Raw genomic sequence first — 22,531 nt, forward strand, 5'->3', positions numbered from 1 at the left:
GCATCCTCTCCTCGGCTCTGCCTCTCCCTCCTCACACGCACTCCCCCGAGGGCCGGCCGGCACGGGGGATGGAAGAGCAAGATGGGGCGGGCAGTGGGGGTGCCTTTTGCTTCAGCTTTGGGGGAGCCCCCCGTCTGCGGTGCTTCCGCTGTGCTTTCTTGGACGCACGAGCGATAAGTGAGAGCTTTTCTTATCCCTGCCCGACAGTCTTAGTCTTAGCATCCAGAAGTCTCCGTTCCAAGCAGAAGAGTGCAAGGGCCAGGCAACTGGGGTTAAGTGACTTGCCCAGGGTCATCTAGCGAAGAAATAGCTGAGGGCAGATTGGAACCCAGGCCCTCCTCTCTCTGGTCCTGGGCCTCTCTCCACTAAGTCACCTGCTCCTCCGTGATAGATTCGTAAATATATTTGGCAAAAATGACCAGGAGATGTTGTGCCGTTTATAGGCAAAAGGCCACCTGAAGATCAGGAAAAAAGTGGCCAGTTCTCACACGAGTTACATCGTCTTCTGAAGGGCCCAGGCAACACGGGAAAATGCACCTTGCAGAGAGAGAAAAGTAGAATGGAAAGATAGCAGGCTTTGAAGGGAGGGGGGCCTGGGTTCAAATCCTGTCTCCGAGACTTCGCATATGTGTGACCTTGGACAAGTCACTTCCCACTCTGCACCAGCATAGCTGGGCAGAACCTTCGCCCTCCGGCTGCCAAGGACCCCTCATTCGGCCCCTCTCCAGAACTGCCCTCTGGGAATAAGTGTCACAAGCCCGCTGTCCAAGCTCATTCATCTGCTGTGATGTCTGTCCTTAGGGGACAAATGACTGATGTGCTAAACCACTGCAGAATCAGAGCCGTCAGAGCCCATCTCCCACACCTGACCCGGAACCCCCCTACAAGATCCCCAGGAAGGGGCCCCCCTCAGCTCGGAGAAGCCCCGCCGCCTCGAATGGTAGCGACGGCGAGTCGAAATCTGCCTTTGGGGATTCCGTTCCGGGGTCCTCGCGGCCACCTTACTGGGCGAGCCCTCCTCTGCGGGCACGGGGAGAAGCACCGGCCGCTCTCCCACCCCGGCATCTTCTCTCCTCCTGGCCACACGCCGTCGCTTTCTTCAGTGGGTTCTTTTCCAGCAGGCTCCGCGCTCGGCATCCTCTAGGCCGGCCTCCTCCGGGCACCGTCTAGCCGATCAGCGTCCCGTCGGGCACTTGCAGGGGGGCTTGTCCGGCCCTGAGGCCGTCCTCCTCGAGGGAGAAAGCAGAAGGAATGGTGGACTCTCCCCAGGCCCCCCTTCTCCGATCCTTTTCTGGCCCCGCTTCCGCCCTCCTCGGCAGCGGCCGGCCGGCCCGAGCGTCTCTCGTTCTCCTGACAGAGCCGAGGCACGGCTCGGCTCCCCTCTGCCACCTGCCCCCGCTTTACCTTCTTTCTGACTGGAGAACCAAAGCGGGCCGGCCTCCCTTTGAGGCTGGCCACTTCCTGGGCAGAGGCTTCCCGGGCACCTGGTTGAGCGCCGCGTTCCAGGCGCCCCTGGCCGGGGGAGCTCCCTGGGGGCCTCTCCGAGCCCTCGGCAAGCTGGATTTCCCAAATAGAAAGGCCTCTGCGATCCCTCCTGGCTTTCTTCTCCTTCGGGCGCCCACATTCCAAGACAGACTCATCCGAGGTGTCCGTCCCTTCGGACCCAACAGCGCCTCCCTCTTTGCGGGTCGCCATCAGGGCCGGAATAGCCATTTCCATGATCATTTCCTCTCCCTTAAAACTCGAAAATCTCATTAAGTTCTGTCAAGAATGTATTAGCTGGGGGGCAGCTGGGGGCTCAGGGGATTGAGTCAGGCCCAGAGATGGGAGGTCCTGGGTTCAAATCTGGCCTCAGACACTTCCTAGCTGTCACGGAACCCCATTTGCCTTAATCCACTGGAGAAGAAAGCGGCAAAGCAGGCCTGAGCACCTTCTGCCTCAGACAGTCCAGCTCGGGGCCCCTGAGAAGAGCCCCCCAGGGGATGCCTGGCTCCCAGGAGGTGCTCCCAGGCTCCTCCACCTTCTCCTCTGGGCCCCCCGTTAGCCTTCAGCTTTAGAGGAGCCCTTTGCTAGCGTAGAGCAGGGGGAGAGCTCGCCGAGCCCGTTCGCTCCCTTCTCTCGGAGTGAGGCCAGCCGGAACCCGGAATGTGCAGAGCCAGCACTTCCCCACGTCAGCAGTCCAGACGGGCACACTCGGTCCATCTCGCGGCTTGGTGCGAGGGAGATGCTCGGCCCTCCCGCAGGACCACTTTGTGCTGCTGTCTCGGTCGGGTAGGAGTGGGCAGTCTCGTGACTTGGACCTGTTATAATAAAAGACCCCCTGATAGTCCTCTATGAGACGGATGCAGATGAAGTAGAGACGGAGGGCGGGACGGCCCCTCCCTGCTTCGTAGCGGCGTCCAGGCAGGATCCTGCAGGTCGGTGGACGAGGCCCCTTCCGGGCCCACCTGGGGTGATCGATAGCGTATGACGGCTCTTCAGCTGGGCAGCGTTGGAGTCTGAGAAGCTCCTTTAGCTCTGGTTGTATTTAACAGGGAGGACGATGGGATTGGACGGAGGTACTGGGAGACCCTAATTTAAAATGATGCTGATGAACCTCCAACTGCGGGCAAAGGAAGAATCCAGACGATTAGCTTCTCTCTGGGCCAGCCTGGCCACGGCCCCAGCAGAGCGGGCGAACTGCCGCAAGATCTTTCAGCTTCTTCTTCACTAGATGACGTGCCTCACCAGCCTTCAGGTGCCCCCTTTGCACCCTCGTCTCCTCCTGCCCACCTCCCGGCTCCCTCCCGGGCCCCGGGACACCCGGATAGCCAAGATGACGGACTTCCCACTATCTGGGGCAGCAGAAGCAGAGATGATGGTCTGCTGCAGGTTGGTGATGGTACAGGAACAAACAGGAGGAGCCTGCAGGGCTGAGCCCGGAAGTCTCCATCCCACCAAGACCAGGATCCCCTGATCTCCGGTCACAGGGAAAGAAAGGAACCTGCCAGGGCGGTTTTATACACCCCCCCCCCCGGGCCAACCGCCCTCTCCCGTGTCCGCACGGCCCTCTGGGAACATTCCGACATCCAGCGGATCCACCCGTCAATCACAGTGTGGACTCCCGGCTCCCAGAGATTCCATCTAACAGAACCTGGACCTCGCCTGGTGCCGGGCCAAAGCCCAGTCCGGGTCTCGGCTTCCTCTTCTGAAATTCCCTGGAAAGGCCCCTCCGGCTTTCAGACTCTCCCCTCAGCATCCCCCTCTTTCTCCCCCTCCGCTGCCCCCCCGGAAGGAGCCGATGCAAGAATGAGGCGCTAATGAGCAGATTCTTCCCACGCTGTGCCCAGCAGAAGCCTAATTGCGGAGCCCTAATTAAGGGAGAGTAAGGAAAGGCGGCGTTTTACAAAGCGGATCCGTCACGGACCGTCCCCGCCCCCCCGGTCGCCCCAGAGCCTGTGGAGCCATCAGCTTGGACATCCGCCTTGTTCCTGGCTCTCCGGCCGGCCGCCTTCCCTCAGCCCCAGCTCTCGGCAGGCTCCCGGGGGCCGTGCCCAGCCCACACTCATGGGGCCATCTTGGCTCGCTTCCAAAGCTTCTCTTGAGCCGTTGAACCAAACCACCGAAGAAGCCGTGACTCCCCAAGAAATCACCCTCCAACCCTTACTCGGGGACAGCCGCCATCTTGCAAGGCAACCCGACGCCACGAGGAAGCCTCTTGACAGAAGCCTAAATCTCTCCCTCTAACTCCCACCATGGCTCTCAATTCTGCTTTGGGGGGAGGGGGAGAGAGGAAAAGCATCTCTTAAGCCCCTCCACTGTGCCAAGCCCGGGTTAAAATAAGCGCTTCATCACCATTATCTCATTTGATCCTCGCCACAGCCCGGGAGGTCAGTGCTGTTATCATTAACTCTATTTTATATCGATGGAGAAACTGAGCCAGGGCTGAAGGGTACCAGGCCCAGGTGTCTGCGGCCACATTGGAACTCGGGTCTTCCTGACTTGAAGTCAGCACTCCATCTGCTGCCCCCAGCTGCAGAAGCGGTCTAGCTTTCTTTCCGATACTTGGGGACAAACGGCATCTCCTCCTGAGCTTCCTCTCGTCCCTTCTGCACGGAGGCCGGGATGCCGCAGCCCCCTCCCAGGCTTTCTTCTCCCTGTTCCTCCCACCAGACCCTGGAAGGCATGACGTGGCGATCCTTCACCGGCTCGCCTCCCCTTCCCTGAAGTCGTGGCGCCCCAAATGGACCAAAGAATGCCCAGACTGGCCTGCCCAGGGCTGAGCCCTGAGGACCGTCACCCCCCTCGTCCCCCAAATGCGGCCTCAGTTGTCATCAGCTCTCTTGGCTGCCCCCTGACGCCGTGGACTCACGCCGGGCTAAAAAGCTCCCAGTGCCAGCTTCTTCCTTCCCTCCTCAGGCCGGGAAGGGCAAGGAGCCACATCCTTGTTTACCGATGAGAAACTTCGGGGTTTTCTTTCTGAGGATGGGGAGAGCTTCCATGCTTTGGCCCAGGTTATCCGGCCAGCCAGGGTTCGAGCCAGGAGCCAGAGGGGTCAAGCTCTGGATTCCAGGTGCTCTTCCTGCTCTCTCAAGATGGCAACACCAGGCCAGTCAATTCATGGAGGATATGATGGCAGCTCACGTGTGGACTGGTGGATCCTGGGCACTTGCCCTGTGCTGGCACGTTGAGGCCCCTGGAGCCCCTGGGACAAGGACCACGCTGGGTGATCCACGTGGCTTAACCCGTGCCCAGACTCCAGGGGGCAGTGACCAGGGGCTCCTGGGAACACTGAATGAGCGGCTTTAAACTAAAATCAAAGAAGAGGCGGGCATAAGCTCGGGTTGGGGAGGGAGGAGGGATGAAGGCGACAATGATGATGGCATTGAAAGCAGAGGCATTGCGGACCCTCGTTTAAGAGGCGGCAGCGACGGGCTTTGGGCCAGGGATGGAGTGCCTTTATGGGCTTGGCAAAGTAGGCGTTTGGCTGGAGTCTTCTGAATGCCATCAAGAGGGCTTTCAACAGAACAAGGAAGGGGAGAGAGAAAGTGGCCGTATTGGCGTGCCAGGCCGCAGAGCGCCGAGAGCGGCAGGTGTAAAATAGAATGGACAAAACCAGTCTAAATGACCAGCCATTGGCAGGAGACCAAATCCAGAGACGAGCCAGAAAGCCCACAGAGTCGGGGAGGATACGGGGAATCAGCATCGTGAAGAAGAGAACCCCCTGCAAGGATGCAAACTGCGACCCCTCAGATACCCCCCAGGCTTGCTGGGATGGAACCCGTGCTTGGAGAGGCGCCTCCTGTTCAAAAGAAACTGGGCCACCGGCACGCAGCCCTGCACGGGAAGCGAGGGGGCGCGACACGGGCGGGGGAGCCAGAGGGGCCACCCCGAGAGGCCGCCGAGCCAGAAGCAAACACAACAGCTCAAAAGGAGAAGAACTTGGCCACCAGATCCCAAGGCGGCATGGAGAGCGCCGAGCCCCAGGGCTGGACTACCTCCATTTTCCAGACAGCTTCCCCCTCTTCTGCTTTGGCAGCGGCACCTCCAATAGCTGCAGCTCCCTCCCCTCCTCAGAAACCGAGTCTCACATAAAGAGAGACAGACAGAGACAGACAGACAGAGAGAGAGAGGTGGGAGGAGGGGGGAGAGGGAGAGACAGAGAGACAGAGAGGAAGGGAGGGGGGAGAGAGGGAGAGAGACAGAGACAGAGACAGACAGAGACAGAGAGACAGACAGACAGACAGACAGACAGACAGACAGACAGACAGAGGGGGCTTTTGGGATCACGAGGTGTCTGTCTGCTTCATAATAGATAGGAACTGGCCTAAACCACACAATGCCTCTCTGCTGGGCACACACACAAGACTGATAAGAAGAAAAGGAAAAGCATGAAAGAGACCAAAGTTGGATGCATCTTCTGTGCTTCGATCCACATTTGCTTCTTTGCCATTTCCACTCTGGGGGGTAGAGAGACCAAGTTTCAAGTTTCTTCCCTGTTCCATGCCCAGCACCAGATACCTGACGGCAGCCCTGCCAGGCCCCGAGTCTTCTCTTTTCCAGCTTAGGCCTGTCCAGGGCCTTCGGGCCCTCCCCCATACTGGCTGTCCTGTTCGGGTCACTCTCCTCCGGAATCTCTGGGCTCTCGGCCACGTTCCCCAGCAGACCCCAAGTTCCCGGAGGCGTCATTGAGTTTTTTGTCTTGTACGTAAAGATAGTCTGACGAGAAAGAGAAAGAGAAAGAGAGGCGCTTCGTTGGCTCAAGAGGGCACTGAAGCACATCATTGTCTTCCCCGAATTGCCAGGCTACCCCACGTCGCCTCTCCGCGTCGGGGATGGCCTCCCTCCTCCATTCGGCTTCCTGGGATCCTCCGTGGGCAGCTGGTGACGGCCGTGCCCGGGGGTCCCACCATCTGGAAGGGACAGAAAGGAGCCAAACGGCTGCCCTGATCTGCTGCTGCTCCAGTGACGTGAGGGCAGCATTTCCTTCTGGCCTCTGACTCTCGGGCCGGCGGCCTCCCCTTGGTTCTGATTCAGTCTTTAACTCTCTGTAAGCCATTCAACAAACTCTTATGAAGCTCCTACTATGCGCCAGGCACGGGGGACCCAACACGGTTCCTGCTCTTGAGGGTTGCCAAGATGCAGACAAGTCTGTAAGGAGAAGAGCCAGAGGAGAGGAGAGCTAACGCGGAGGGAGGCCCCGGCAGCTGGAGGCGGGTGAGAAGGCGCGGGAAGGCCTCCGCCCCAGAAGGGCCAGGCTCCGGCATTCCTCCACCTTGGACGTTCTGTGCTGCTGGCAAGCATTAAGGGTTCGTGTTTGAGCCTCCTCGGCCTCTGTGGAGGAGGGGCTTTGGGGAGAGTCGCGGGGCTGCTGTCATCCCTGCACCCCCACGCCGGGATCATGGCGCCTGCTGGACACCAAGCCGGGAGGGAGGGAGGGGCCATCCAAGGGGGTTTGAGGAGGGAGCCCATGCTGACCGCCGGAGGCTCGGGCAAGGCTTCCTGGGGGAGGTGGCCACTTCCCTGAGCCTTGTAGGAGATGAGGGATTCCAAAAGTGAGGGCAAGAGGCAAAGTAATCCAGACAGGAGTTGGGGGGAAGCCTGTGCACAGGCTTGGAAGTGGGAGAAGAAAACGCTCCAGTCCAGAAGAAGCTCGTGGTTCGCTTGGGTGGGATACAGGGTGTGTCGGGAGATGCCCCGGGAAATGAGGCTGGAAAGTAAGGTTTGCACCAAGCTGTCAAATGCTCTCACTTCCAAGCCAAGAAGTTTCTGTTTTATTATAAAGGCAAGTAATAGGGAGCCACCGAGGGCTCTTGAGCTGGGTCATGACCTGGTCAGGCTTGGGCTTCACAACCACTATGCTGGCAGCATTTAGGGAGCAAAGAGAAGGTCCCTGCAAAGGTCCTAGGAGAGCCTGGCCTGGGGTGGGGGCCACCATGGGAGGGGGATAAAAGGACAAAAGCCAGAGATGACGTGGGGGTAGAATTGTTGGTGTTTGCCCACTACCAGAGCCTACAGCCTGAGTCAGATCACCAAGGGAGGCTGCCTTGTTGAAATGTTGATGTTGAAAAAGAGTGTCGAGCTTGTGCCCGCCTGGGACTAGCGCAGGCTCCCCGGGTGCCATCTGTCTGCGTGCTCCAGGAGTCTAGATGGGGGAGAACCTCCTTTCTCTCCCATGTCCGTAGTGCTTCAGGGAGGTCACGGCTGACACCGGAGGACAGAGAGGGCTCAGCGCCTCGGGGGAAGAAGATCCTTTCCTCGCTGGGGCTCGGCCCTCACACTCAGTGTTGTGCCACACCAGCCTGAGCCTTGGCTCTGCCCAAATGAGCTGACTCTCTCGTTGGGGCCAGGCGACATGGCCAGGGGCCGCTTTCTTAAATGTTAAGCTGATTCTCCAGGGAAGGGCGAGGGAAAGGGAGAGACGCTCGACTCTTAAATGCCATCCGAGAAGGTCACAGTGGCTGTAAGGTCCCTTCAGGAAAAGATCAGGTCAGGTCTGGCCCATGTTTGTGTCTAGAGCTGACGCTGCGCTAGCTGGCTTGAGGCCAGCCGCCGGGCTAGCTGTTCCTCCACAAATTGTTCCTTTGCTGAGGGACTAAAGAAAGTTCTGGATGGGGCCCCAGGGAGGAGGGAAAGTGGGGGAGGCCAATAGCTTCAAGAGAACCAGCAACACAATCAACAAACACTTCCTCAGCAAATTAGGTTCCAGGCACCGCTGAGGACAGGTGCCAGATGGTGGCCAACCAGGAGGGAAGAGTTAATAATCCTGCTTTAGACCCTGAGAGGTCTCCCCTTGCACGATTCCCCCAGAAAGGAAGACTCCAAAGTCAAGCCAGTCTGCGGCTCTCCACCACACAAACCACAGCTCACGAGCCCCCACCAGTGTTTTACCAGTCAGCCAGAGGACAGAACTAGCTCAAATTAAAGACATTTAATGCAGTGGCTTAGTACGGGAAATGGCCATGAAACATTCCCCCACATCTCTCTCTCTCTCAGTCTCTATCCCTGCACCACCCTCCCAGCCTCCAGGCCTCAGCTACGGTACTGGCTAATGAGATTCTGTCCTCCATTGTTTAGCTGGAGCCTAGAGCCTTCGGCGCTTCAATTAAAGAAAAGCAAGCCTTTAGGTTGCCCATTCCAGGACTTAGACCTCTACAGATTTTCTCTCCATAAGACAAGGAAGTCTTTCGAGCCAGCTAGATAATAAGAGCCCTCAGTTGACTCCATTTCTGAACTTCCTTCCTAGGAATAGAACCAATCTCAGGTCTCTGGCATGAGTCCCACTTGATTAAGAGTTAGAAAGTCTCCCTTCACCCCATCAATTCATTTTTTTTTATTTAAACCCTCACCTTCAGTCTTGGAGTCAATACTGTGTAGTGGTTCTAAGGCAGAAGAGAGGTAAGGGCTAGGCAATGGGGGTCAAGTGACTTGCCCAAGGTTACACAGCTAGGAAGTGTCTGAGGCCAGATTTTGAACCCAACCATCAATTCGTTATTGCCAGCCTTCGGGATGGTGTTGGGTGATTGATCCCATGTCACAGACGTTCCGGTCTGGTTTCTTGTTCATACCTGGCCTGGACGAGCTGCTGCTGAGACTCCTTTCAACTCTAGCATCCTTTGACCCTGGGATAGTATGCCAGGAGTGCCTGCTTCTTTGAGGATCGGCCCACTCCCGAGTGGGGCCACTGAGAGAGCACTGGCCTGACCGCTCATCACACAAGCACTCTTAGCCCCATTCATCTAATTAGTCTCAAAGGAGTCAAGGAGACCCAGACTCTAGTTTGCCTTCCTGCTAGCTTCGGGTGAAGAAGCTCACGCCAGGTCTCAGCAGCTGACCCAGAGACCCAAGACCTGCCCTGGCTCTGCTACTGTGTGACCTTAGACAAGTCTCTTCCCCTATCTGGGAGCCCGTGTCCTCTTCTGTAAAAGGACTCAATGGCTTAGATGATCTCAAAGGTCCCTTTCACCGCTGAGATGAATCTGGGGCCTCTGACAGAAGCCACGTGGCTGGAGGTACCACGGGAGGTACATGGTGAGGGGGGACGTCGGAGGACAGCGAGCTCCCTCTCCTCCTGTTGGGGGAATTGGGCCAAGATTCGTAGGGCAGATGGCAGACGAGCTGGGCCTCGAGAGAGGCGAACGTGTCGGGGCAAAGGCTGGAGAGCAGAGGGAAGAGCCGGGGTCACAGAGAAGATGGACAGACAGACAGGCAGAGGCCGAGCAGGGAGCTTTTTTAATGGCTGAATTTTTATTTCAAGATAAACGTTATTTCAGGCCACAGAAGGACTCGTTGGGGTGAAAGTTCACATTACGAAGAAGAAGCTCAGAAGCAGCCCATTTGGGCCGTGCGCGTCACATCCGCTCCCAGCAGCCCCAACAATCAAAGGACAAATGAGCGGAAAATCAAAGCGAGGATAAAAGCGCCTGCTGGGAAATGTCTTCGTGGCTCTGGGCACTCCTGCTGTCCGGCCACAAGGGCGTGGGTGGAAAGAGACAGACAGACAGACAGACGACCGAGCATGGAACTACAGGGTCGGGCCGCCCCTCGTACCGGCCGGTCCCTGCTAGCCTCTGTCTCTGTCTTCTCCCTCCAGATCAATTTTGTTTTCCTGTTCAACATTGTCAGGATCCTGATGACAAAGCTGCGCGCGTCGACCACGTCGGAGACGATGCAATACAGGTAAGCGACGGCCGGGCGGGCAGCCAGTGCGCTCGGCTCCGTCCGTCCATCCCCCTGCCTCGGGGCCAGCTAGGGATGGCTGTCCCGAAGCCCCCGAGAGAGGGGGAAAGTGCTTCGGCGGGGCCCGAGGAGAGGGGACCCCCCTCAGGCCCCCGTTCTTCATCGAGGCGCAATTCCTGGTGTCTGGCTTGAATCTCACACGCCAAAGCTTAAGCCCTTTGGTCTGCCTAGTCAGTCCCTGGTGGACGGAGAACTTCAAGAGGGAGGGGGGGAGGGCAGCCAGATTTGGAGGCAAAGGAGCCACTCTGGCCCGGGGGACACGCGGGACTTCACACTGCACTCGTTTGTGCCTCTGCGCCAGCTCTACCCGAGGGGAGCAATCATGCCTTTGCGGCCTGCTTAGCTCCTGGATAAGAACAAACAGCCTCGGCAAACCTATGGCAACGTCCACCCGGATCGCTTTACTGGGTCCTTTCCCTTTTTCCCTCCCCCTTGGCAGCTTCTGGCCCTTTGCCAAAGGCGGCTGGTGCCCCTCCAGATGCCCATCCTCCCTCCCCCTTGGGCCTGAGGGATCTCTTGTCCAAAGGGGGCGGCTGGGCTAGACCAAATGAACTATGGAGCGATTTTCTGTGAACGAGTCTCACCGGCTTCAAGTGAATTCCCTTCCGAAGTGAAAAGCCAGGCGGTGGGCGGCATCCCCCAAGCCGAGTCGTGAACCTGGGGCTAGAAAGCCCTGAGGAGGAGAGGATGGCATGGCAGCCCGAGGGGGCCCCAGGCCGTTTTCTGCACGCCCTGCCCTCTGCCTAGTCCTCCCTCGGCTGTCTGGGCTAATGAGGGGGGCTCACAGGCAGCTCCAAGTTGCCCTTTGGGCATGCGATCTGGAAAACATTCACCAACACTGCCCTCAAGCCTGCCTTCCGCCTCCCCTGGGATCCCCGACCCCCAGCTCTCCCCTGGCTCTCCCTGTCTGGCTCGGGGCTCCCCTGGCCCCTAGGCTGTCCCTTCTGCCCTCCGGTTCCCGGCTGCACAAGCTTTTCCTCTTCTCACTCCTCTTTTCCCTAGAACTACCCCCACCCAGCCCTACACTCAGTGCTTGGAAATTCTCCTCAGCCCCTCGCCTCGAGTCCCGGCGAGGTCTCTAGAGCCGGCCTGGCAGCCCCACGATGGGGCCCGGAGCCGCCCTCTCCCGCGCCCGAGTCTGGCCTCTGCAGGCCTACCTGAATATATGGTGGATGCATGGATGGATGGTGGGTGCCCCAAGCTTTCTTCAACGCTGCCAGTGTGAGGAGCTTTGAACCAGGCACAGGGGCGGGCACTGGGCACCCCACGGTCCCACAGCAGGATGGGGCCCGCCATGCCCAGGGGACTGGAAGGTGAAGTTGCGGGATCCGAGGGGGACGGGGCCGTCCTGAGCTTGGAGGCTCCCCCGCCAGGGCCCCTGGGGAAGAGGGGCGCCCACAGCTGTGCCAGCCCAAACACCCTTGGCCTCTCTCCTCGCCCCCCCAGAAAGGCGGTAAAGGCGACCCTGGTCCTCCTGCCCCTCCTGGGCATCACCTACATGCTCTTCTTCGTCAACCCGGGGGATGACGACGTGTCCCAGATTGTCTTCATTTACTTCAATTCCTTCCTGCAGTCCTTCCAGGTCAGAGCCTTGGCGTGGCAGGGGGCGGGGGCAGGCGGAGAGAGAAGGGCCGGGCACAGGGTCCTGCCCACGCATGCACGCCCAGCACGCAGGTGGGATGCGGCCGTGGGGGGAGATGGCTAGCTGGGCTCTGTGCACCCGGGAGGGGGGCCGTGTGAACCCCAGCCAGAGGCACACGCGTGCCTGTGGGGGCCACGGGGAGGAGGAGAGGCTTGCTCGGGTGCTCTGCCCAGGAACTGTGTAGACGCGCCTGGGGCCAGCTCGGAGAGGGCGGGCCGAGGATGCCCCGGCAGACTGACCCCTGGCCTCGGCAAAGGCGGCCCCTCCCCTTGGCTTGGCCTCAGGATGCCTCCCTGCTCCTGGCATGGCTAGCACAGGCGATGGGGCTGGGGGGGGGGGCGGGCCATAGAAGAGCTGGAGCTGCCCCGGGACTGAGCTCAGGACCTCGGCCCGCGGCCGCCGCTGCTCCGCTGCTGCTGCTGCTGCTGCTGCTGCCCACAGTTCCCCCGAAGCTGGGCTCCCTGCTCCTCCCTGCTCTCTGCCCTCGTTGCCCCCCTTCCCCCCCATAACCCCTTTCTGCACGCTGGCCTCCCTGCGGCTGCCTCGGACCCTCACGGCTCGCCTCTTCCTCCCCAGGGCTTCTTCGTGTCTGTCTTCTACTGCTTTCTGAACGGAGAGGTGAGTGGCCCGAGCCGGGTCCAGGCTCTTAGCGGGGACGGGGCAGACCGGACGGAGGGCCCGGAAATGGCCACACAGAAGCAGAGGCTCCAGATTTCCTGGGGTCCTGGCCGAGGGAGGAAGGAGGCCAGCAGGGCTGGGCGCCCCGGGGAAGGCGCCGGGAGAGAAGGGAACCAGAGGACATCACAGAAGGGCAGAGGCGGAGAGCCTTAGAGCTGGCAGGAATGGGAGTGGGGCAGCTGGGCGGCTCCGTGGGCAGAGCCAGGCCTGGAGTCACAAGGACTCGGGTCCTAGCTGGATGACCCTGGGCGAGTCACTGAACCCCAGATGCCTGGCCCTTGCCCACGTCTGCCTTGGAGCTGATACCGGTATCGATTTTCCAGAAAGGAGGAGCTGGCGGCTCCCTTAGAGATCTCCTCGAACCCCCTCTTTGGTCAGTGAGGAGCCTGAAGCAAGCAAAAAAGGCTTGCCAGGAAGACATAAGAAGAGATGGACAAGCCAGGGCTGGAACTAGGGCCAGGCCTCTGCTATTAACCGCCTGGGGGGGGCGTCAAACTTCTGAGTTTGACGGTCCTGGAGGCCGAGAATGCCTCTACCAAATGTAGTGGCAGCACCCAGAGAGCTACAATACCCGAGCTAGCAGCGGCTGCAGAGACCCCTCCAAACCCCCCATTTACATGTAAGGAAACTGAGGCCCAGGGAGGGGAAGGAGTACGGGCAAAGTCACTCATTCAATTGACAGAAAGGCCGAGAAGAGAGCCCCGGTGTTCTGGTTTCCCGCACAGCTTCCCTTGGCTCCATCGTCTTCCTGTTCCCTCCAGCACTGACCCCTTGAATGAGGTGCCCCTGAAAAGGTCCCAGAAGCATCCCCAAGGAGAGCAGCCTGGGCAGGTGCAGGCCCCAAGTCTGCTTAGTGAGGCTGGTGGAGAGGGCAGGATCTAGCAAGCGGATGGAGAGAGGGGTGGCAGCCCAGGGCCCGGGCCACAGAAAGGACCAGAGGAAGCCAATCTGACAAAGTAGGAATCGGGCAGACGTTCGCCAGGACCTCAGATTGCTCCCACAGAGGTGCCCACAGAGGTGCCCACAGCCCCTTCCACGGTCGTCACGAGGCTCAAATGTAGCAGTGCCTGCCAGGCACTCGGCAAACCCTACAGAAATGGCAGCTACACAGTGGGAAGAAATTCATTTTACTCATTCCCTGAAGGATGGCCCAGCAGATGGGCTCAGGCCATAGCCTTGCCCACTGAAATCCCAACAGTGGAGTCACATTGACCCCCACCTCTCTCTCTCTCTTTCTCTCTTTCTCTCTCATTCTCTCTCTCCCTCTCTTCTTTCTCTTTCTCTCTCTCATTCTCTCATTTCTCTCTCATTTCTCTCTCCTTCTCTCATTTCTTTCTTTTTCTTTCTTTCTCTTTCTTTCTTTCTCTTTTTCTCATTTCTCTCTCTCTCCCTCTTTCTCTTTCTCTCTCATTCTCTCTTTCTCTCTCATTCTCTCTCTCTCTCATTCTCTCTCTCTCTCTCTCTGTCTCTCTGTCTCTGTCTCTGTCTCTGTCTGTCTCTCTGTCTCTGTCTCTGTCTCTGTCTCTCTCTCTCTGTCTCTCTCTCTCTCTCTGTCTCCCTTTCTCCCCTGCCCTCTCCTTCCCTCTTTCTCCTCCCCCTCTCTCTCTGTCTCTGTCTCTTCCCCCCACCCCTCCCACCCCGCATCTCTCTCTCTCCAGGTCCGAGCAGCTGTGAGGAAGAGATGGCGCCGCTGGCAGGATCACCACTCCCTACGGGTCCGGGTTGCCCGGGCCATGTCGATCCCTACATCCCCCACCAGGATCAGCTTCCACAGCATCAAGCAGACGGCTGCTGTCTGATGCCAGGCCCTTCCAAGAGGCTGAGCCCCCCTCTTCCCCCTCCCCTCTTCACCTCTGGAGATGTTCCTCTTGCTTCCTCCTCCTCCTCCTCCTCGTCCCCCTCCTCCCTTCTTGGGCAATCTGACGCAGGGGAACAGAGGAGAAAAGGGCCTGGGCAGATGGCATGGAAGGAGAGGGACATCCAGGAAAGAGGGGACACGCCGTGAGGTTCCAGTCTGACTGCAAAGGGTGGCCCAAACCTGGGAGCAGCAGATGGGACTCCCGTCTCTGAGACTTGTCCCGCCGACAGGCGGAGGGGACGGCCGATGGATTGACCCCTCGGCTTCCTGTGCAGGGTCCCGGTCAGAGAGGGAGGGCTGGAAGGGGCGCCAGAAGTCCTCCGGGCCAGGCCTGGCATTTTACAGACAGGCGAGCTGAGGGGAGCTGACCAGGGCCCTCGGACGCCAGGCCATGAAGCCAGGGCTCGACCCCAAGCCTCCTGACATTCACCTCTTCCCTGGCAGCACTGGTAGGACGCTCCCACCCGCTCGGCTGGTTTTCCCAAGCTGCCTGAGAGTAGGGACCCCCAAAGACTTGTGGCTCCCCCCCAGGCCCTGCCCCCAGCCCCCAGCGCCCCGCTGCTGTTGTGCAGAAAGGGGGGAGCAGGAGAAGGAGCCCAGGTGGGCTCAGCCCAGCCCAGCCCTCCCCAGCCTTGAGTTCTAGGTCCCAGGGCTGGTGTCTGTCCAGAAGGAAGCTGTGATGCTCTCACTGGATTTCTCTTGCTCTAGGAGGGCTCCAGGCCAGGCAAAAGAGCCAGAAGCTGCTGGGCCCTCTGGCTAGGCCTTGTGTCCAGCAGGGAGAACGGAGAAGATGGGGAGGGAGGGTGGTCAGTCACACAAACCAAAGTGTCTCTTCCGTGTCTGAAACCTCGAACCCAGGGCCCGAGGGGCCTCTGCCAGACCCTCCCCTTCAGAAATAGTCTCTTGTGTCTCTGGAATAAACCCTGTGTGACGTGTCTTCTGTGTTCATTTAAGCCTGCAAAGCTTCCTGGATCCGGGAACGGGGCAGACAAAGGGAAGGACATTCAAGGCCAGGAAATAGATTTCCAGGTGGGGGAGCTGCCGGGGAGCCTCACGGAGGGTTTGGGGGTGCGCGAGGGCGGGGGTGGGCTGTTGGCTGGAGCAGAGCTGTCCTCCTTATAGCCACTCTTCAGAGGGGGAAATAGAGGCTCCCAGAAAGGAGGGGACGTGCCCCGGGGGGACACGACTGGTCCGGGTCCGAGTCTAGCAGACCTTCCATAAAAGCCTGTTTTAGAGGGGAGAACGGCTGGGAGAAGCCAGCCTGGACTCAGGCCCGACCGTCCTCTTGGGGGGGCTGGGGAGGACTCGGCGCCTGCTTGGGCATGGGATGGGGTGAAAAGGGGCGTCTGCAGGGCTTCCCCGGGGGACCCCCGCCAGGCTGGGCCCAGAGCGTAGACGCCCTCCTTGGGAGAGGCAGCCTTTCAGCGAGGATCTTGCGGAAGGCCTTCCCTCCTAGAGCGGAGGGCTCCGGGGCAGGGGCGCTTCTCCCTTCCCCGGGGGGCTCACCGCCAGTGGACAGCCCTCGGGAGGAGGCCGGACGAGCCTCCGGGCCCTCCTCCCGCTCCTGGGGTTCGCTGCTGGGGCCCAGAGGGGCAGGGCCGAGGCTCCTGGCGGGGAGAGCTCGAGCGGGCTCCCAGGCCAGCTGCTGGGGGGGCACCGGGGAGGCCGGGGCATTCTGTCCTCCGCTTTATTGGGGTGTCTGCTGAGGGCGGGGGGCTGGGCTGGCCCTCGGAGAAGTGCCACGAGGGGCCCCGATCCCGCCGGAGCTGATGCCGGCTTGGCCGGGGAGGGGGAGGCACGGCAGGGGAGAGGAGAGGATGGAGAGAGGGACCCTGGGCCTCCGCGGGTGCTAGAATCGGAACTCCCGGCCTCGTGCCATAGTTGAGCACCCACTCCTTGGGTAGGCGGGCAGCGGCAAGAGCGCCAGGCCTGGGCTCAGGAAGACCCCAGTTCAAATCCAGCCTCAGGCACTTCCTGGCTGTATGAGCCGGATAAGTCCCTTCGCCTGCGTGGGCAGCAGTAAAAGTCGTCCCCAGAGGGCTGAACCACAGCCCTGATGTGGGTGCGTCTGTACGCTCACACGGGGGTCCCCGTGGCCTGGGAGGGGGACCAGAGGGAGGCCTTGGGCGGGGCCCAGCGTGGCCCCCGGACCTAGAAGGGGGCAGTGGGAGAGGCGGGCAGGGCTGGAGGGAAACAGCGGGGCGGGCAGTGACTCCGGGAACAAGAGGGCTCAGAATGCCGAGCACGGGCTGAGCACGGAGGACGCAAACGCCGAGACTCCTGCCTCAGAGGCCGCTCGGTACAACCAGCTCGCCTTACAGATGGGGAAACTGAGGCCCCCGAGGCAGGAAGCGGCAGGTGTCCAGCCGTCCCAGGAAGAAGGGCGGCAGAGGGACGCTCTCTGTCGGACTTGCTCATCCAGCCCCTGCCTGGAGTCCCAGGAGGGGAGCCACCCTCTTCCCCAAGGCGGCCCATTGCACAGCTTGTGCTGCCCGCAAGCTGGTCCGAGCCTGACCCGGCCTCTTGGCAATCCCCCTCACCGGACTTCTGGTTCTGTCCTGGGAGGCGGCAGGGACAGAGGAGACGTACCGCAGAGTCAGGGGGCCGGAGAGGGAGAGGCCACGTCCAGGCACCGCGAGCGAGGAAGACTTCTTGGAGGAGGGGGCACGGGGGCAGAAGGGTCTCCGGAGGCCCACATGAGGGCCTGGCCGGGCATTTCCCTCCAGGGAAAGGGAGGGCTGTCTGGAGCTGAATCTAGTTCCCGGCGGACCTTGGAGCTGCTGCGGGTTCGGTTCCGACCCCGTCACTACAGCGAGGGTCACCATTAAGCCACGTGTGGGGCTTCCCGGGGCACCTAAAAGATGTTTCTTGGGGCGCCTGAGTCCGAAAGGCCTTGACTGCTAAAGCCGGGCCTTGGGCAGCCGCGGTTTTCCTGCGTTGCTGCGGCCGGCGTTGGCTGGGCGGCTCCCTTCTGGCGAGACGGCCCTGAAGTTTGCCTCCTTGCCCGGCTCGCCTTCCCTTGAGCCCTTCGAGGCACCGTCCGTCCGCTTCTTGACAGGCCTGATCTCAATAGTCTCAGGGGATGGGGAGGCAGGAGGAGAGGGAGGGAGGGGGGACGCCCAAACTTTCTCCGCTAAGTTCTCCGGGCATGCGGCCTGGCGCCCGCAAAGGGGCCAAAGCCGCGTCGCAGGTCCCGGCCCCGATCACCAGAGCAGAGGGCGCCATCGGGAAAAGGCTCGCCTCGGGGAGAAGGAATGGGCCCCGGGGGAGCACCCTGGGGTGTCTGGGGAGGAGCCACAAACCATCCGTCTGGAGAAGGGAGGTCTGTCTGCAGGGGATCGTTCCCCTCCCAGCCGGGCGTCCTGGGCCTTCCTCTGGCCCCAGAATTCACGACCGAGAAGCTTCGTCTGCACGAAGGGAATCCCGGGCTTTCCCCGGATCGCTTTCCCCAAGGAAGGCTCCGCAGCAGGCTGGCCGGGGTGGGCGAGGAGCTTGCGCCCATGCCACAGGGTAACAGAAGTGGGCATGTTTGTTCAGTCACGGAGAAGAGAACTCTGAGGGGCCCCGAGAGGCCCACTGCACAGTGAGAAAGCCTTTCCCGGAGGGCAGTGCTGTCACGATTCCCTTTCTTCGGGTGAAGAGACTGGCCCAAGCTAACTGAGCTAGGAAGCACCGGAGACTGGAACTCGGGGCCTCCCAGCTCCAGGGCTGGCTCTCTACGTAGCCCTGGGCCCCCAGCTGCTCCTTTTTCTTCCCTTCTAATCCAGTTTACAGGGGCCAGGGGCCACCTTGCCTCCAGATGGGCACCGAAGCCCTGGTGAGGTTTGCTGAATGGAAATAGTGAGGAGAGGGGCCGGGCAGAAGGCCCAGCAGGGGCAGAGGTGTGCAGCCAGGCCGTATTAGGCCCCCACTGGCTGGCCAGCACCATGCTGGGAAAATGGGAGGAGGAAGGCCTGACTGGGTGGGAAAGCAGGGACAAAGCTGAGAGGAGCTACTGCGGGCAGCTGATGAAGGCAAAAAGCAGAGGCCACAAGGACCAGGAGAAGATGTGGGAAGGAAGGGGGCCAACGTGGGGGCCTCACAGAGAAGGGGGGCTTTGCAGGGAGCCCCACTGAGTCTTTGGAAGGATAGATTGCTGACCGTCAGAGCTGCGGCCCAATGGAAGGGCCAGCCCTCCCCAGAGGCCTTCCAGCAGAGGCCACTAAATTGGACGAACGTTTTGTGGGGGATTCCTCCAGGTGGCACAGATGGGACGAGGAAGAGCACCGACAGAGCCCTTACTCTCGGCCAGCACTTTTTTACAGATATCTCAGGACAGGCAGGAGGTGACAAATGCTGCCCACTGGCCTTCCTTAGGGGGAGGGAAGCTCTTTCGGGAAGCCCTGGACTCTCATCCTCGCATTCTTTTTATCTCTTACCTTCCATCTTAGAATCAATACCGTGTCCTGGTTCCAAGGCAGAAGAGCCTTAAAGGGGTTAAGTGACTAGACCTGCTCACAGAGCTAGGAAGGGTCTAGGGGCAGATTTGAACCCAGGACCCAGCTTCCTCTACACTGAGCCACCTCACTGCCCCCATCATTGTGCTTTTAAGAGTTCAGAGTCTCCAAGGACTGTACCTGGAGAGTGTCTGAGCACCAGCAAAGCCTTCCCCACTGCCAACTGGCACCGTCTGGCCAGGAGTCGACACTACAAAAATCAATCTGTTTTCTAAATTTTCTTCCATTCTCCTCTCTAATGCTTTTCCTTCTCATTGTCCCCCTTCCCCTCTGCCCTTTAGAGCTCGTTTTGCCTCTGCCCCCTCCTTCCCTCCGGTTTCCCCGATGAAGCACGTCTTTTTGGCCCTGCTCTGTGTATCTGGATGTTCTGCCCTCCCTCCTTTGGCCATTTGGGATGATTTTGAGGTTCAGGGGTTGGCTGCTCCCCCCACCGCCCCATCCTCCTTGTCGCAGAGATGTCCTTCTTTCAGATCCAGATGTTCCCCCAGTCTTCCTTTCACCCTTCCCCACTTCCCATTCTCTTTAAATGGTCAGAGTGGCCCAGAAACCTCTCCCCAACCCTTGAATTAGCTTCCCTCTGAGAGGATACAAGGAGCATCGCCTTCCCTGCATTCACAAACCAATGGTTCATCCTTGCAGCGTCCCTGGCCTGCCTGCCTGTTCCTGCTTGCGACAGGGTGGCTGCAATCGCTAGCCGTGGCAGAGGAGCCTTGTTGGGGAGCTGGGGGGTGGGGAGCAGGGGGAAGCAAGGGGGAGCAGGAGGGGGGGGGGGGGGGGGCTGTGCTTCCTCCTGCTCCTCTGTCCGCATGCTGCCTCCCATCCCCAGACTCGATATTCATGAGCTCCATCTTACACCCCTGCGAAGCTGTCATTGAATAAACAAATGAATGAGAAAGCATTTATGCAGTGCCTACTGTATTCCCAGCTTTGTGGATATGGGCCGAGGGACCCTGATGGAGCCGCCCCGGCACCAAGGTTACCATAAGGAGGATGGAGAGGCCAAAGCAGAATTGCTGGGGAGAAAACTGTAGCAGCCAAAGATTATTTTAAGCAGCAATTCACAGCTATCGTCTCAGGGGAGCTTCTTCCCAAAAGGCAGCCCTGTGGAAGGGAGGGCCCCAAGCAGGCAAGCCCCCCCCTTCCCACCCATCCTCACAACCCTACTAGGTGAGTGATGGGGGAAAACTCTTCAAGCCTGGGTGTCGCAATCTCTCAAGAGGAGTGCTTCCCTGCCTCCCTGCCTCCCTCCCTGCCTCCCTCCTGTAGCCATTTGAGCGGGCACGAGCTCGTGGGCACCTTCACCCTAGTAGCCCTGATTAACTGGGTTTCTAGCTCAGTACCAAAGACAGAGCCCGGGCCCTCGGCAGGCCTCCCTCCATGCTGGCACGACGCCACAAGCCGTGGCTCCTGGAGGACTTTGTTCTGCCAGTGCCGGACACGTCTCAGCCACCATCACTGGCCTCTTGTCTACCTCGGGCCAGGCTACAGGAGACCTGGCGGCAGCCTCGGGGGAATCGGGCTTTACGGGGCGGTCGGGAGGGTCTCGTCGAATCTCAGCATCTGTGAGCTTGGCGAGGGCTTGGCGAGGGCTTGGAGAGGGCTTGGAGAGGGCTTGGCGATCCATCGGGCCTCCCTTCCCCGGAGGCCGTGGGCCGTCCTTTCAGGGAGCCTCTCTGGGACGTGGCTGCACACCAAGTCCGGCTGCCCGGCTGAGGCTCTCCACGGCAGATGCGCGCCCGCAGCTGCGGTTCGGGCCCCCCTTGGGGGGCGTCCGCGGTCTGAAGGGAGCCGCAGCGGGTGGCCTCGCTCGGGCCGTCCGGAGGGGCAGCGGAAGTGGTGACTTTCTGCCATTCAGCCCACGCGAGGCCCCTCGTGCTTCTCTCTCTAATGGAGCGTCTTCCTTCCTGTCCCCCAGGATGGGCGCCTGAAAGCCTTTCCAGAGGCCGTCGCAGCGGGGCGTCTCCTGGAAACGGGCCGGACGCCACGCTTGGCCGGCGATGCGTGAGATCCGCAGGCCGCTGCGGGCGGGCTGACCAGCTGGCTGCAGAGCGGCCCGAGGTCACGGGGCTTCTGGGCAGGAAGCCTCCCTGGAGGGGGCGTCCCGGCCGCTGCCCTTCTCCGGAGGACGAGGCTCCTGTGGGGGCTCGAAGGGAAGCCCCGACGGGCGGCGCATCTCCGGCCGGACACGGACGCTCCCCGAGAGGCCGCCGCCACAGGCAGCCCCCAAACGGGTCGGCGAATGGCTGAGACGCTGGTTTTCCTGATCCAGCCTCACGCCCTTCCCTTCTGATGAACAATTAACAGCTTCTAATTGAGCTCTGGCGGGCGCGGGGGCGGCCGGGCTCACGGGGGAGCCGCACCGCTGACCCCCGGCTCGACCCCGTCTGGGGAGCTGCCAGGGAGAGCCCCGAGAAGGCAGACAATCAGCCCCATTGTTCTCTCTGGGCCGCAGAGGAAGGGGGCGCCTGGCGGAGGGCTGGCTCGGGAGCCCCCCCAGAGGCCTTCATCAGGGCTGGGCGGCTCGTTTGGCTCAGAGCCATCCCAGGGCCGCCGCCCCCCGCGATGGGTCGCCTCCAGCTCTTCAACACCTCACTGGGGGGTTTCCTTGGCAAAGAAAGTGGAGCCGTTCGCCATCCCCCCTCTAGTGCATCCACAGGGAAAGGCGGCAACGTGGGTTAAGTGACTTGCCCAGGGTCACCCAGGGAGTGTCTGAAACTGGACTCGAATGCGGGTCCTCCAGGCCCAACTCTATCGGCAGGGCCACCAGCTGCCCCAAGGAGCCGCCTGGGCTTCTGGGAGGGCGTTGGAGCAGCTTAGCTCCACCGGGGGGGCGCAGAGGCCCCAAGATAAAGGCTTCCTAACAAGGGCTGCCTGCAAAGGGCTGCCGTCGTCCTGGCCATTCCTGCTGGGGACGGCCCCGGGGGGGCTCTTAGGGGGGGCCGGCCTCCCCGGTGGGGGAACAATGGCCGCTCGGTGGTCTTCCTGCTTCCCAGGCTCTGCCCTGTCCAGTGGCCCAAAGGCTTCTCCTCTCGCTCCTGCCGGGGCCTCCGGCATTTCCCGACGGCGCACCTTAGAACGCTGCCCGTTGCCGGCCTCTCGGCGCTGCCCCCCACGGGCCCAGCCTCCTTCCACGGGGCTCGAGTCCAGCCTCGGAGGGCACCGGCGAGCCGGGCGGCCTTCCTGGCGACCTCCGGCTGAACAAAAGCACCGGCGTCGGTGTCGGCGTCGCTGAAGGGCCGGGACTGCCCGCTCGGACTCCGGAACGCCGCCCACGGCCCCAGCTTCTTCCTCAGCCGCCCGTCTCCCGGCGCCGGCCTTCCTCGCGGACTCCCCCGGCCCAAACCCGGATCTGCAGGCCGCAGCCGGCCCAGCTCCCCCTCTGGCTCCCCAGGAAAGCACAAGCCTCGGACCCGGCTCGGCCCACCCAAACGAGAAGGCGCCTGCGACGGGCCAGGCCTGCCTGCTGCGTCCCTTCAGCCCCCACAATCGGCCCGGCTGAGCGGGGACCCGCGGCCGGCCTTGCCCAGGGCGCCCCCTCCTGGCGCCCCGAGGGTGGCCCCGCTTGGCGGGCACAGCCCGGGCCGCTGCTCCATGAGCCCCCAACCACTCGGGAGAGAAATCCAGCCGCCGCCGAGAGGG

At 61.0% G+C, this 22,531-nt stretch overlaps 2 protein-coding genes across 3 annotated transcripts in view; one reads left to right on the plus strand and one right to left on the minus strand.

Annotated features, from left to right (window-relative positions):
- The window catches only part of CRHR2 (corticotropin releasing hormone receptor 2), an 84,634-nt gene extending 69,302 nt beyond the window's left edge, over positions 1 to 15,332 (plus strand). For both annotated transcript variants that reach the window (XM_044656763.1, XM_044656761.1), the window contains 4 exons: positions 10,073 to 10,158; positions 11,665 to 11,800; positions 12,437 to 12,478; positions 14,197 to 15,332. In XM_044656763.1, the coding sequence (XP_044512698.1) occupies positions 10,073 to 10,158; positions 11,665 to 11,800; positions 12,437 to 12,478; positions 14,197 to 14,337 (405 nt within the window). In that variant the 3' untranslated portion in view covers positions 14,338 to 15,332. The remainder of the gene's footprint in view (positions 1 to 10,072; positions 10,159 to 11,664; positions 11,801 to 12,436; positions 12,479 to 14,196) is intronic.
- A 5,619-nt stretch (positions 15,333 to 20,951) lies between these two features.
- The window catches only part of GARS1 (glycyl-tRNA synthetase 1), a 15,757-nt gene continuing 14,177 nt past the window's right edge, over positions 20,952 to 22,531 (minus strand). The window contains exons 11-12 of the mRNA XM_044675316.1: positions 21,755 to 22,219; positions 20,952 to 21,284 (exon numbers count right to left, since the gene is read on the minus strand). Coding sequence (XP_044531251.1) covers positions 20,952 to 21,284; positions 21,755 to 22,219 — 798 coding nt within the window. The remainder of the gene's footprint in view (positions 21,285 to 21,754; positions 22,220 to 22,531) is intronic.

Source organism: Gracilinanus agilis, chromosome 1 (assembly GCF_016433145.1).
Source record: "Gracilinanus agilis isolate LMUSP501 chromosome 1, AgileGrace, whole genome shotgun sequence".
In the NCBI taxonomy this organism is placed as follows: domain Eukaryota; kingdom Metazoa; phylum Chordata; class Mammalia; order Didelphimorphia; family Didelphidae; genus Gracilinanus; species Gracilinanus agilis.